Raw genomic sequence first — 14,606 nt, 5'->3', positions numbered from 1 at the left:
AAACTTGAGCTACACAATCAGGGAGCCAGATGTGCTCTTTTCCACTCAGCCTTCCTCCTCATATGATCCTTAACGGTAAGGTATACCCCACCTTTCATATGGAAACTTTTACTGCCGATAAGTTAATCCACCAAGAATTATACGAGGTAGAAGGCTGAGTGGAAGGATATGCTCTAGCTTCACCTCTTTAGAGCTCGAGTTTACGTAATTCGTATCAACTAGTCTTTTATGCAGCAATGAATAGGTTGCAGCTGCAGGGGGAAGGTTTGAGGACATTTGGTGTCATCCAGTCTATACTAAAACTATAATGTGACTACAGTGTAGTAGTACTTGTAAACGAGTCTGATTTTGATCCTAATCCAGCCAAGATATAACTAAATTGGGGAAATAAGCCTGATTTTGATCTTTTACACTTCCTTACTTGTTACATTACCATTACTGGAGTAGCTACTAGCCACAAACTGGATTCCTTTCACTCCCTACTCTAAACACAGGCTTTCTGGATGTAAAAAACAAGTTCAATGCTTCTCATTTATTATTTGTTCAGTTAATCCTATACTTAGATACATCAAAACTTCTAATAGAAAAATACACAGAACAATGAAATAGTTATATAATTCACAGCCATAGCACTCACTATGATCACTACCAGAACTTGGCAGCACAGTTAATATATATGTGAAAAGCCAAAGCTATTCCCAGAAAAGTATATAATGCCATAATACAACACTGTAAGTACACCCTGTAGCAGTGTGACAAACATGGTCACTCCAAGGAAGACTTTTATAACATCTCCACATTATTATTACTCATCAGCAGTAAAATGGATGCCTTTCTCTTCCAAGCGCTGACGCAGGGAGGTCTTGAGGAAGGCTGCCCCTGGAGGGAACACACCACCCCTGTCAAAAAAAGAAGAAAGTGCATCAGAAGATTTGATAGTTAAATCAGACTACCTAGGCTCCTGGGGAATAGTACAGTAGTTCACCAGGTTATCCTTCTGCACAAGGCACTGACAGAGATAGGAATTTGAATGTTGTGTCTAAGTGTGTGATGCTTTGTCAGGGAAACCTCATGTGGGATTGCCAGTCTGCTATATAAACAGACAGATAAATAAAAAAAATAAATAAAAACAAAAAAATACTCATTATAATTTCAAATATGTAGGTGCCTTACCCTCATTCACAGTAACAATATCAAGTATATAGATGGGTATATTGTGATTAAAGTTATAATACAGTAACTACTTACTCTTGTGGCAGCTTGTCTTTCTCCTCCAGGATGGTCAAGGCACTCTGTGTGACCAGGATAGCAGTGCCAAAGTAGCCAGGGTCAGGCCCCTTCACCTGTAAGGTCAAAGTCATCACAATAGCAAGTCACTCAAATAATGCTGTCATAGCTTCAAGACCAATGAAGTTAATCTCTACATGCAACACAGAATTATCACCTATCGGATAAATGGAGTACATTCAGTAATCAGATAGTGCTGAGTCATTCGGAAACTTTAATGCAACATCAGACAAATTTATGGATGAGGATGGTAGGTGGAGACGGGTAAGTATGTTTCATGCAGGGACTGACACATGTATGCCAAGTGGCTTTTTGAAACTTTTCTGATTTTTTTATGTTCTTATTGGATGAGTGGGCAAGTTGCTTACCTTGACAGTCTTGGTGACATTTGGTGGATCAGTGTGTTGCTGTGCAGGATCCTCAAGCTTTTTGTCCCAGCCCTTTCCTGTCAGCACAACCAAAAACTTCAACCCTGTCAGATCAGAGCGTTTGGGTCCCTGGCGGGTGACCACTCCTCCAGTGAAGAATTCAGGATACTGTGGAATTTGTAAAAATTGACCATTAAGGTTTAGTGGTAGTTTATTAACATCACTACCTCCATTAATATGCTCTAGTTCAAAACATGATACACTCCTGATTCAAGAGAAGGAATGAAAATGATCATATCCCTTCAATACAGTTCATCGCAAGCTATATAAGTCATTATGTTCAAATAACATCCATGTATTCTTTCAACTGCAAACCTACATCACTACAATATCATGTTAGAGAGACCCATTAGTCCTTATTTAACTGCATTGAGGTAAGGATCAATCACACATCATAAGACCACAAAATGTATCAAATTTATATTATCTTAATGTGTTAGTGTGTCATTCTCATATATTTCACTAGGTTGTGTTGAGGATCACATATCAGGAGACCATGTAATGTGTCTTACCTTCAGCAAAAGACTGCGGGTGAAGGAAATCATAGTGAGAATATAGAACAAGATGCCAAAGAGGATGGACAATATAGCATTGAAGCGAGTCATGCCAAAGTAAACTTGGAACTGGGTAGGTCTCATCTGTTCCTTCTCATACAGGATCCTCTGAGTCCTCATCACCACAGAGCGATCCGACGCCATGTTGGGCACACACCACCGCTTTGCCTCATCACTATAAAAGAGCTTCCCTCTGGAAACACAACAGATAATATATTTTATTTAATGACAAAGAGCAGAGATCCATTTCAGCACTAAATCCAAGTGTTACAATACCAGTGCTTTTCAGCCCAGCAAACTAAGCACCACCTGATCTGCAGCTCACCGTGGCTCAGGCCTGAAGGAAGGCTTGGGGAGTTGGGTTGTGAAAAGCTTCTTCCTTAGTCCCTTTAACTCCTTGCTGTGAGTGAGTCCCAGCACTGCACACTCCATGGTAGTAAAGTTGATGGAGGCCTTACCCTGAGGGCACCACATTATTAGGTTATCAAAGTAAACTATGATGTTCAGCAGGCAATGATACTAGAAACACCAAAGGATATGCAATGATAATACTTCAGTGATCCACATACAACTTCATCTTAATATATTCTGCAATCTAGCATTTGTACCTTTTTAACAGACAAACTGAATCACATAAATAATGGATCTTATATATGTTATCACTCTAATAATTCATTGGATAAGCTGTTGCTGGATTACACATAAAAAACCCGGCACACTTTACCTCTGAATCATCATCCGTAGTAACAACAGCCTCCACGGAGTTCACATCTCCTGTGGGGGTAAGTCAGGTCAGGTGATGCATACCTCAACACACAACACACATAATTAGATGAAGAAAATCTAATAAAATAAATAAATAACTTGGTGAATGTAGAAAAAAAAAACAGTAAACACAAATACTGGAATAAAACCAACCAGTGTTTCCTTTCCATAGCCAAATCATGCAGAAGAAAATTTAGTAAAGCCAAGACACACACAAATAAATAAACAATAACATACATTAGCTGCAATCAATAAACTATTAGAGATCACTACACAAATTATTAATTATTACTGAAAACCTTAGTACTTAAAGACACACAAGCAAGAGACAACACCAACCTGGAAACACCTGCTGCAAAAAAGTGGTGCCCAAATCAGCTGGGATGGAGTCGAAGCCGCATGATCCCACCACATGCACACCCGCCTTCTGTGCTGCCTCAGAGTACTCCAGCTGTGCCTGCTCCAAGTACTGGGGCTCTCCACTGATGTCCACATGGTTTGCTCCCTCCTCCACACAGGCCTTCACCACCTTCAGCCCATAGTAGCGATACTGAATCAAGGAAAATGTCAGGTTTAATAAGGTTTGAGAGAGAGAGAGAGAGAGAGAGAGAGAGAGAGAGAGAGAGCCACTGCAGAACCAGTCCCTAAACTCCAAAGTAGGACAGTAAGTCTCTTGAGATCTCCCCACTGGAAGAGTTCAAGGAACAGGAAGGAGGAAATACAGAAGCATGCAAGCTCCCAAGCTCACAGAGTCCAGTCATTATCCTTCACGTTAAGATACATTAAGTTTTGTGCCACACCACCTGCTTAGGGCAAGGTTACTAGTGGGGAAAAAATACTGCAATACATGAAACTAAGATTCCCTTATTGTATTCTCTTAAGAAATAAATTGCTGTCCAACTTACAGGTCCCACACAGTTAATGACCACCTTGGCCTGAGCTGCCATCTTTTTAAGACTTTCTTCATCATTTACATCCACCACAAGTATCTCTGCCTTGGCAAGGTCCAGGCCTGTGTTGGCCTGGGCAGTCTCCAATGTGTGTTCAAGCTTCTCCTTGTTCCTGCCAGCAAAGGCGTATGTCAGGCTGGACTGCTTCTCAGCAATTCGACCAACCTGAAAGACGGTGGAATTATAATATTCAGGTACTGTTTGAGTTATTCCAATCAAGCAATAAACTGATATGTTATTCCTACTTGAAGCCAACTAACGATCTCAAAATTATGCCAAATGTAAAGTACACAAGTGACATCAATAAGAAATTTACATTCTAACTTCATATACATATTGGCAAGTCTCCATGATCCTCATAACTCAAGGGCACATTGGATAAGATGAGATTAAGCATTTTTAAGTATTTCCATATCTAGTTTTTATCATTCTTTTAACTTGCCCTTCTTTGTTTGAATTAGTTTTTACTTTGCCTCAGCATTGTTCTAAAACACATGCTTATCACATCACTTATCAGTAAGTGATCTGATCATATCTCTGGTGACTCAGTGATCTTGAGAATATTCAGACAGGTAATCATTAATTCTTATGCAACGACACATTTTGTAACACTTGACAGTTGATCTTGAGCCAGACATGAGTGAACCATGAAATTTTGTAGGTGCAGATTCCCAATGGCAAAAAGACCAAATGAATTCTGGCTCTCTCTGAATGTCTACTCCTATTGTGCTTTCATTCACTTTCCATTGCCCCTGCCTCATACCATGCAGTGTTCTCAACCTTAACTTCCTCACATCACATAACACTCCTGAACACTTGTTTGGTTTTAATATAAGAGCCAAGTAACACACTGTACCTGCCTACAACAGAAAGTAGCCACAAGAAGATAGGAATAATTATTATCTAACTATAACCTGCCTTCCCACACAGTTAAGCATAAAATATTCAGATTTACCCATTTAACACACCCTTAATTTCTCGAAAACACCACAGCTTTAGTAAGAAATACATTTACATTATTTTATTTGAAGATCAGATAAATTCATGGATGGTAATGACAAGAAATGGATTGGTATGTTTAGTGCAGGAAGTGCCACATATATGCCTGACAACTTGCAGCTTCACTTATTTTTTTTTATTTCAAAGCTACCTCACATTAATCTAATCTATTTATCTTTATATGTCGACAAGGGTTCACTCCAACAATTCAATCATGCTTGTCACAAATTACAATAGCAGGAAATCTCGATATGCAAATATTGACTGAGTATTGGCCTTACTTCTTCGGCAACATACTGGCCGGTATATCCAGTCGCTCCCAGAACCACAAGGTCATATTTCCGTTCCGGCATCTTTCCCGTGTTGGAAGAAATCCGATTATAAGGAGTCTGAGTATGAGACGGCAGGTGGCCGGTTCCTTGGCGCTGACAGCCAAGGGCCAAGACGGGGTGATGACTGAGAGCGAGTGTTACTATCCGGCCGGTTGATAACAGCAGCTGTGAGAGGCGGGGCGGGCGGGCAGGGGAGGTGGCAACTCACCGAACTTGCCCCTAAAAAGATAAAAATATTTCTTTCATTAATGGAGTTGGTATTGTTCTGATATCTTATTTGTTATTAGTTAAGTAAAGCGAGTTTCAAGCCCCAATAGAGTCGAGTCTAGCGGTGTTTTTGTTTATCGAAAAAAATAACATTAAAGTCACTGCGTAGAATATAACTTTTTTTTAATAAGCACGCCTATGATTGTTTTGTTGCTTAATATAACACTTAAAAATATGAAAAACATGATTCAAGTACCAATATTCCATAAAGTTTAGTCCAACTATTCGTATCTTCAAATTAAATTGTTTTAACGGTAACAAAAAAAAAAATCTTTATAAGACAAGGAATCTATATTTTCTTTATTTGACTAAAAAGCAAATATTTTCCTATTTAGAAAATGTAATATAATGTAGTTTGGCTGTGCTTTCAATCTTGACATTTTGATTTGTCTTGGCGCCTTTATATTCAATGACGGACTTTTCGCTACATCGCGCTGTGTAAACAAACCACCCGGTAAGGATATTGTATTTTGGTTATTAGTTAAAGTATTTATCGCGTCTAAAAATGTAGTGCATTTCAGTCTGGAAGCCTTATTTTTTGTGACGATTTTTAAAATGAATTACGTACGTAAATATTGGGCCACAAGAGTACCTCAGCCGTGCCTTCCCCCACAGGTCAGTCCACTCACGTTTGCCTGCACGCCCCTGTATTTCTAGACCCAGAGAGTGAAACAAAGCCAGAATCAACCAACAAAGTAGATAGATAGCCATTACTGTGTTGAATAAGGCGATGGTTAAGTATACCCGTGTTCAGCCGCCCTGTGCCCACCATGACCAGGACCCAAACTCCGCCCCACCAATTTCCGTTCCTCCCCGGGGCAAGTCGTCCACATTTCCTTCAATTTTCAGTGTTTCCTGTTGCTGTCCACCTTAAACTATAGTGATAAGAGGGAAAAATGATCGAGGAATAGACGTGTGTGTAGTAGTAGTAGTAGTAGCAGCAGCATCAGCGGTGTTATTATCAGTGTGTGTGTTTCACTGTTTGATCTGCTGCAGTCTCTGACGAGACAGCCAGACGTTACCCTACGGAACGAGCTCAGAGCTCATTATTTCCGATCTTCGGATAGGCCTGAGACCAGGCACACACCACACACCGGGACAACAAGGTCACAACTCCTCGATTTACATCCCGTACCTTCTCACTGTTAGGTGAACAGGGGCTACACGTGAAAGGAGACACACCCAAATATCTCCACCCGGCCGGGGAATCGAACCCCGGTCCTCTGGCTTGTGAAGCCAGCGCTCTAACCACTGAGCTACCGTGTGTGTGTGTGTGTGTGCGCGCTAGCTGCTCAACGTAACAGTACTCTCTCTCTCTCTCTCTCTCTCTCTGAAATTCTGTGCCCTCTCACCACGACTGTTTTCCAAGGCCACACAGATGACTAACCGGATTCCCAATTGAGTGTTTTTCCTATCAATAATGCAGAAATGTTGTTTATCTCACTAGAACCTTTAAAACACCCATACAAACGCTTTGCTATCTCACCACGACTGTTTACCACAGAGACGATTAGCCGGATTTCCGAGAGTGTTTCTCCTGTTAACAATGCAGAAATGTTGTTAATTTGTCACTAGAACCTAAAACGGACCACTGAAAACGCGCGCTCTTCTTTCTCACCACGACTGTTTTCGAAATCCACAGAGATAACTAACCGGGTTCTCAAGAGTGAAGTCTGAGTTTTATCACATATATACATAAATACATATGCATACAGACATACTTTATGTTATCAAGAATAAGAGCAAAAAGGTAATAATAGTAATAAGAAAAAATAAAAACAGTAACAGGGATGTCACAATTAACTTCTTCCTATTCCGTTGAAACAAATAAGTAAACATTAATAAATAAATAAAAAAGAAAATTAATATACATATTATCAATAATTTTTGTTGAATTTGTATAATCATTCTTACTTATGTAAAGTTACTATTTAGGGGAACAATAATTGCATACAAAATTAACTCGTTGATATCTCTCTCTCTCTCTCTCTCTCTCTCTCTTGTGCATATTATTACAACAATAAAGTTGTCAATCTCTCTCTCTCTCTCTCTCTCTCTCTCGGTCAATTTGCTCATGAATTTTACAAGTAGCAAAATTACTGAGAGTTGGCAACTCTGCATCCACTAACCAACAACAACATATCACGGAGAGTCTGTCTCTGAGACGCGTCACATAAGTCTGGTATAGCCCAACCGGTACCACTATTTTCTTCCCAAATAGCACAATGGCCGGGTTAAGAGTAATATTGCTGGTATTTGTGGCTGCAACAAGTGTATTGGCCTTCGAAAACAAGTACACTGAGAAGGCAAATACTAAAACCAAGCTAGAACTGGAAGAGTCGCCCTTCAGAATGGGAAAACTTAACCTCCTGTGGCAGAAAGCTCTCAGAGTAAGTGTCTCTCGCCCCCTGCATTCCTGTGAATGACTTCATAGTGTCAGCCAAGGAGATCTGGATAAGGGTGAAGTGCCTGGTTTTGGGGTTTCATCCGGGTTGGGTTAGGTGGAGATTGATTAAGTTCTTCAGTATACTAACATACTGCTTTTGTATATCGCGATTAATAATAATAGTAATAATAATACTTTTCGTCCAGAAGTGAACAGCAACAATTGATATTGTAATATATTTTGAATATATTAGTTTTTATGTGAGGATTAGATTAGGTTAGGTTAGGCCAGAATTGATGCAGACTTTCTTCAATTTAGTTGCTGAGCCCTTCATTGTGTAGATCACAATAACACATCATATTTTAGTCCAGAAATAAATAGTCATGTTGAAATTACCTAGTAAACTAAAGATATTTCTACAGTCTTCGGGTAATTTTCTCTCTAGACAATTTCCACATTCATACTCGTATATCCCGACCCCAATGTACTATCACTATTTTAACCTATAATATTAGTTGCTTTGGACGAGATGACCATGATATTGTGGCTTTTCCAAATTCAAATAAATTAATCTGACATGTTACAGCGTTTGACTGAACCCAAACTGAAGAGGCTACTGTCTGAGCTGAAGGTACAAGATAAAGAGGAACTTACTCTTAAGAAACTCAAGGCTGATGGGTTGGACAAGGATGGACTCAAGGAGGCTGATCTGCGGATGAAATTGAAAAGTAAGTTATGATATGAAGCTGGCCTACATAATGTTTATATAACCTTACCTGTTGGGATATATTGCATCTATACCAACTGTGTAGTCTGTTAATGTTGAGTAACCTGCTGTACTCACTCCTATTGTGTCTGTTTAGGGTGTCTGAAAGTTCACCAGCAGAGATTTAAAAGTACAGTTAGTTAATTAGTGCACTTCATTCTGTAAATTTACCATTGTCATCCTTATCTACTTCAGATATAATGGAGAAGTTTTCCCTTAATGCTGATCTTCGTGAGGACAACCGACCGGGGATAGGCAATGAGGTGTACCAGAATGAAGTGAAGGAGCAGGACATTCTTAAGGCAATCTTCAAGGACAAGAAACTCAACAAGCTGTGGCTTAAAGCAGAGGCATCAGGATTCACAGGTGACAGCTCGGGTGGCTTCAACAAATGTGAGATTGAAGAGTAGTAGTATAGAAATTGTGACTGATGGAAGGTCCTTAGTTGAAGTTCTGTAGTTAATAATGATTTATTCCCTCAGAGATGGAACTGAAGGCACTGAAGGAGGAGTTTCAGCACCACCAGGATAAAGTGGATGAGTATTATGCATTGGTACGAGAAGCTGCCCAGAAACAGCAGGATGACCACAGTGAGTCTGCCCTGCCTTGTGTGTGTGTGTGTGTGTGTGTGTGTGTGTGTGGCTCTCTCTACTTCTCTGTATATATTACTCATTCGCATAGTTACACTGTTTAGTCACATTAATTTGTTGTGTTTTTCAGATGAAATGGGGAATCACATCAACAAGTTTGATACACTGCAAGATTTAGAGGCATCGGATAAGAGTCAGTCACACCCTGCCAATGCCATCAAGTAATATTATTATTATGTTGTATTGCGTTGTCACACAATGATTGCTTGTTGGATGTAAGAATCAACCACACCCTTCCAGTCCCATCAAGTAATATTAACTCTCTATACAACTGTTGTGTGTTGAGTATATATTGTATTGCTTTCTACTCAATGATTACATATTGACTGTAAGACTAAGCTAAAGGAAACAAACAGCTGAAATGATTACTTGTGAAGTGATTGTGGTGCACAAAGACTTCTAACCAAACTCTTCTATTCTTTTTTCATTTTCTTTTCCTATCTCCTTCATTTTGCTATTCCAAGACTTTTATTGACCCATTTTCTCTTTCTCTTTAATATCCTTTGACATGTTCCTCTAATGTCTAAATCTTTCAAAGGTCTCCTCCTCTGACATATGCCTATTCACTGTCTAAACCCTTCAGTCATAGATAGACCTTGGTGTTTATATTGTTAGTAATGAATGTGCTTGCCACTGCAGGGAGAAGCACCATGACCTGAAGACCAACATGGACCGCCTACAAAAGCTGACAATTAGTGGGCCAAACGGCAAGGAGTTCCTAGAGCCCAAAGTGAGCAGTCTGTGGAACATGGCCATTAAGGGAGACTTCACTAAGGAAGAACTGGAATCTCTGCATGTTAGTATTTACCACATGGTAGAGTTTTAAAAGTCAGGCAAATTTTTCACTGCTCATAATTCTGTCCCAGGACTTTACTGTCAAGTGAGATACATAATCCTTGCTCTTGCCATTCAAGACCTATCTGTTTACTGCCTAGAGAGATGACCTTAGTACCACTGTTGGTGTCATTATCATTATCACCCTTGTGGTTGCCTTTCAGACGGAGCTGAAGCACTATGAACACCGTCTTCTGAAGGTGAGGCACATGAGCAGCCAGATAGATCTCCTGCAAGAGAGGTCAGGGGATGATATAGAGAAGCTGGAGACAAGTGAGGGCCAGCGTATCATGCAGGAGAGAATTGCTCAGCAGCAACGCAAAATTGAAAAGCTCCATGAAGATTTGGAAATGAGGATTGCACAAAGACACCTGGAGCTCTGATCCTGAGCCTCTGATTGCTCTGGTTTTGCTTGTCTCTTGAATCTCAGAGTGACAGCATGTTAGTGTGGAGTATTTCCTCATAATGAAAGTATTTAAATTTATATATTTCCATCAGTCATTCATCCTTCACTATGACTGGCTCAAGTGTGCAAATCCATAATCTATAATGATTGTTCTGTCCTGGCATTATTATTAGGTACTTGTGTTACCCTTCTCTCTTTCCACAGCACTGTGACTAATAAATCATTTACACAGATATGAAAACTGATTTAGTGTAAAAAATAATTTGAGGATTGTTAAAATTTGCTTGGAATTGTGTAACTTAGACTCCTTTAGTTGTAAGTTGTGCAGAGATTGATGTCGGACTGGAAGGATATATCTATCATGTTCCTCACACATCTCAAAAGAGAGCTGGAAAGGAAGGAGAGAGAGGACTGAGGACCCTATAGTATTATCATTGTTCCCTTGAGATCTGGTGTAGGTACTTCTTGTTATGGCTGCCTGCCTTGAAGGTGATCTCAGCCTGGTAAATGATAGCTAAGTAGATAGGATGAGTGATAGGATGCCTTGAATGTTTCTGAATGACTTCTATTATGTTTCACCCATTCATTTGTGGAAGGCCAGCTGTATGCTTCCATTAGGTAATGGACAAGATGTATTATGTTATTAAATTGTACTAAAAAGATGTAGTATTTTGTTGAATTTATAAACTTTTCTATCTACATTGCATTTTTATTCCCACAATATGACCTGGCGTCTTGTCTGAGTATGTAAGGACTTTCTTTTCTAACTGATAAGAGAAAATAATGCATAGGAAGATATGGGAAGCCACAAGAAGCCACCAGGCCTGCAAGAGATAGTAACAGACTGTGGACGCCGGCAGGTAGTAAGCGGGAGGGAGGATGGAAGGTGGGAAGGTGTGTATAAGACTGCACTGATGGCCCAAATGAAATGATGGGAAGTCGTGAGTGCTGACCTTGTGTGACGTCATGCGTGGGAATCTTACACTGGAAGATGATTGGCTAAGAAGCTGAAGGAAGGAGTCACAGGTATACGTCTTGGTGGTGTTTGTAACCATTTCCAGGCAACTCAAATCAATCAACGAGAACTTAATAAACCGTATCTGCTATATTCGTGTACTTGAGCATTGGAACTGACGGCAATAAGCGATGTTTTTGCTTATGTTTCCCCACCTGCTACTCTATCGGTGAAGACGCCGGCAACTGCAGCTCGTGGTTGAAGGGAGAGTGTCGAGTGATTCAGACGAGCCAGTCGGAGCCACGCACACTATATCGGCGCTGATTGTAGTGAGCGGTGCAAGGTAGAGTAGTGGAGCGGTGCGGCCGGACAGTAATAAGGATTTCTTGACTGACAGTACACAATATCATTAAAATCACACATGAAAAGTGTCTGAATTTTAGTGCTTATGGCTTCAGAAACTTAGAATAATCCAATGAGTTACAGCTGAACGAAAGTGGTTGTGGTCAGACTTTTTTACGATGTGTACCGCGATGGACTCTCCGCCTTGCAACGCCGAGACCCAGGAGGACATTCTGGCCAAGATTGACTCCAGGAAGGTAAGAGACACCGAGGGCATACCTTCCCTACCTTTCATAACTGACCCCAAGGAGCGGTTGACATATAAAAGCGAGTGTCAAGTGCCACCAGGTCAAACAGACACACCAATGATAGCCTTGTCATATACTTATGTCTTATAATTTACGTGATCTTTTATGCATTTCTTATTTTCTATCTCGCAGAGCAATAAACCTCTCATGGAAAAGAAGAGGCGCCAGAGGATCAACCGGTGCCTGAATGACCTCAAGTCGCTAGTGCTGGAAGGGATGAAGAAAGATGTGAGTAGCATCCACTGACTTGAAATATAGATAAATAAACAAATGAATACAAAAAAACTAAAGGCTAGAGAGAAAATTGGCGTGACAGAATACCAGAGTTCAATTTCAGATTCACAAATATCTGATGTATTGTTAATTCCTTGGTGTTAATCAGCGCCGTCTTTCCCCAGCCGTCGCGCTACAGTAAGCTGGAGAAGGCTGATATTCTCGAGATGACGGTGAGGCACGTGCAGACTCTCCACCGCCACGAGGGAGTGGGCTGCAGGATTGGGGGAGGGGGACGGTTGCTGGGCAATGGGAGGGCTGTTGGTGGCGACGGGAGGACCAAATACCGAGCAGGCTTCATCCACTGTGCTGTAGAAGTGACGCGCTACTTGGCAGGCCTGAGCGGGGTGCCCCACGATCTGCACCACAGACTTATCTCTCACCTTAACACCGTCACGGCCTCCCTCACGTGTGTTCCCGGCATGGGGCAGCTCCCTGGGGCCAGCGTGGCAGTGGGTGGGGGCGTAGTGACCGTCGCTCCTCCTACCTCACGCCCTGATCCCTCATCTGTAGCTACTGCCACAGACGCCAGCAGCTCAATCCCTCACACCCCTGGGAGCCCCTTCGCCGTACCTTCCAAAAATTCTCCTTCCGCGCTTCTGTCAGGGTCTGGTATCCCAGACACCCTTAACACCACCGTCACCACCAGCATCTCGACCAGCACCAATGTAGCCCTCGATCCTACAAGACTGGAGCCACAGCAAATGGTTCAGGTCCTGCCTTCATCCTCTTCTCTATCAATCCCATCTCAGGCCACTAAGCCCAGCACACTCACTCTTCCAGCTCTCCCCACGACCGCTAAAACGCATTCCAGTTCCGATGCACGGTTCAATAACTCAGAAAACGCATCAGTGCCTCAAACTTCTCAGCTTCCTAAAGATATCACTGTAGCAGTACCTGGGGACGACACAAGTACAAGCCAGACGGATAGCAGTTTTGAATCAAGTGGCATCTTTCCTCCGCGAATTCTTCAGTTGACAAGCACCGTGTTGACGTCTTCCTGTGAAAGCATAACCTCTTGCACGGTAACCTCACGCGCGGATCAGAATGCAGGTAGTGTCAACCCCACCCTAGGAGCAACACACGCTAAGGAAGGTCACATAGCTATCCCCGTCGATGCCCCGTCGCTCAGTGCCCAAGCTAAGCCGTCTTCTACGTCCCCTTCTTGGTCGACTTCACTTGGCTTCCAAAGCATCCGTAAACCTGTCGAGCACTGCGTCCCCACCAGTGTTCTCCTCACTCTGGTCCTCCCCTCTCCTCGTGAAGCCAACACCAACCCTCCCCACGGCAGTTCAGCTTCCTTCCTCTGCATTACCTCTTCTGTCCCCTTCGTCTTACTCCTCCTCCTCCTCTTCCCCCTCCTCCTCCTCCTCCTCCTCCTCCTCCTCCTCCTCTCCTGGAACTAGTGCCCTACCATCCAGGGTCTTGCCACAATACAGTGCATCTGCTCCGTCATCCAGCAAGGAGCCTTTGAATCTTGCAATGAACCACCCGCAGGAGTACTCACCGCGCGGTCACTTGAAGGCGCTCTCCGCGTTCCCTTGCTCCCGCCCGACGCCTTATCCCCTTCCCCGCCGCCTGTCCCCGCGTCCATCCCAGCCGTGGCGTCCATGGTGACCTAACAAGCGGATGTGTGACCCAGAATTTACGCATGACGCTCGGCTGCCTGATCGTGTGTTGTGAGAGTGGCTTTAGTAGACCATATTCTGAAACATTTCTGCTCCGGAACTCTGCTACATTTTTAAGGTGCTCTATTTGAAGCTACGCCTGGTTTTTTAAGGGTGTTTTTATGGTTCTAGTGACAGATTAGCAAGATTTTTATATTACTAAATGGATAAAGAGCTTTGAGAATCCGGATAATCATCTTTGTGGAGTTTAAGAATGTAGTCGGGGTGAGAGAGCAAAGTGTGTCTGAGACTGGTTCTAGTGATGACTGCCGCCCTCCATGTTGTTATGTTGTGTTGTGTCCTCCGGGAGTCACCACGTGTTTTAATGGTGAGGAGTGTCGAGTAGTGTGTTAACTAGAAGGGCATGAAATAAATGCAGCCATTTATCTACTCCGTGATTGAAATGTGGAATTACTCTATATACATTAGGTTTCCTC

General features: G+C 42.1%; 3 protein-coding genes across 3 annotated transcripts in view; 2 read left to right on the top strand and 1 right to left on the bottom strand.

Annotated features, from left to right (window-relative positions):
* Positions 1 to 517: 517 nt before the first annotated feature.
* LOC123515537 (saccharopine dehydrogenase-like oxidoreductase) lies at positions 518 to 5,529 on the bottom strand. The gene is made up of 9 exons (XM_045274248.1): positions 5,265 to 5,529; positions 3,940 to 4,149; positions 3,374 to 3,584; positions 2,994 to 3,043; positions 2,595 to 2,728; positions 2,228 to 2,462; positions 1,656 to 1,823; positions 1,249 to 1,343; positions 518 to 899 (listed from the first exon to the last, which is right to left on the bottom strand). The coding sequence occupies exons 1-9, from the start codon at positions 5,334 to 5,336 to the stop codon at positions 806 to 808; spliced, it is 1,269 nt and encodes a 422-aa protein (XP_045130183.1). The 5' UTR covers positions 5,337 to 5,529; the 3' UTR covers positions 518 to 805.
* Positions 5,530 to 7,710: 2,181 nt separating this feature from the next.
* Positions 7,711 to 11,323, top strand: LOC123515538 (alpha-2-macroglobulin receptor-associated protein-like). The gene is made up of 7 exons (XM_045274249.1): positions 7,711 to 7,972; positions 8,555 to 8,696; positions 8,930 to 9,100; positions 9,217 to 9,324; positions 9,455 to 9,545; positions 10,024 to 10,180; positions 10,383 to 11,323. Exons 1-7 carry the CDS (start codon positions 7,808 to 7,810, stop codon positions 10,599 to 10,601), a joined length of 1,053 nt encoding a protein of 350 aa, XP_045130184.1. The 5' UTR covers positions 7,711 to 7,807; the 3' UTR covers positions 10,602 to 11,323.
* A 477-nt stretch (positions 11,324 to 11,800) lies between these two features.
* LOC123515536 (protein deadpan-like) overlaps positions 11,801 to 14,606 on the top strand; it is a 2,974-nt gene continuing 168 nt past the window's right edge. The window contains exons 1-3 of the mRNA XM_045274247.1: positions 11,801 to 12,178; positions 12,362 to 12,457; positions 12,628 to 14,606. The exon at positions 12,628 to 14,606 is cut by the window's right edge and continues 168 nt beyond it. Of these exons, the coding sequence (XP_045130182.1) occupies positions 12,101 to 12,178; positions 12,362 to 12,457; positions 12,628 to 13,908 (1,455 nt within the window). The 5' untranslated portion in view covers positions 11,801 to 12,100 and the 3' untranslated portion in view covers positions 13,909 to 14,606. The remainder of the gene's footprint in view (positions 12,179 to 12,361; positions 12,458 to 12,627) is intronic.

The sequence above is a fragment of the Portunus trituberculatus genome, chromosome 39 (genome assembly GCF_017591435.1).
Source record: "Portunus trituberculatus isolate SZX2019 chromosome 39, ASM1759143v1, whole genome shotgun sequence".
NCBI lineage: Eukaryota > Metazoa > Arthropoda > Malacostraca > Decapoda > Portunidae > Portunus > Portunus trituberculatus.
The sequence above is the reverse complement of the archived record's forward strand: the minus strand, read 5'-3'. Positions and strand labels throughout refer to the sequence as shown.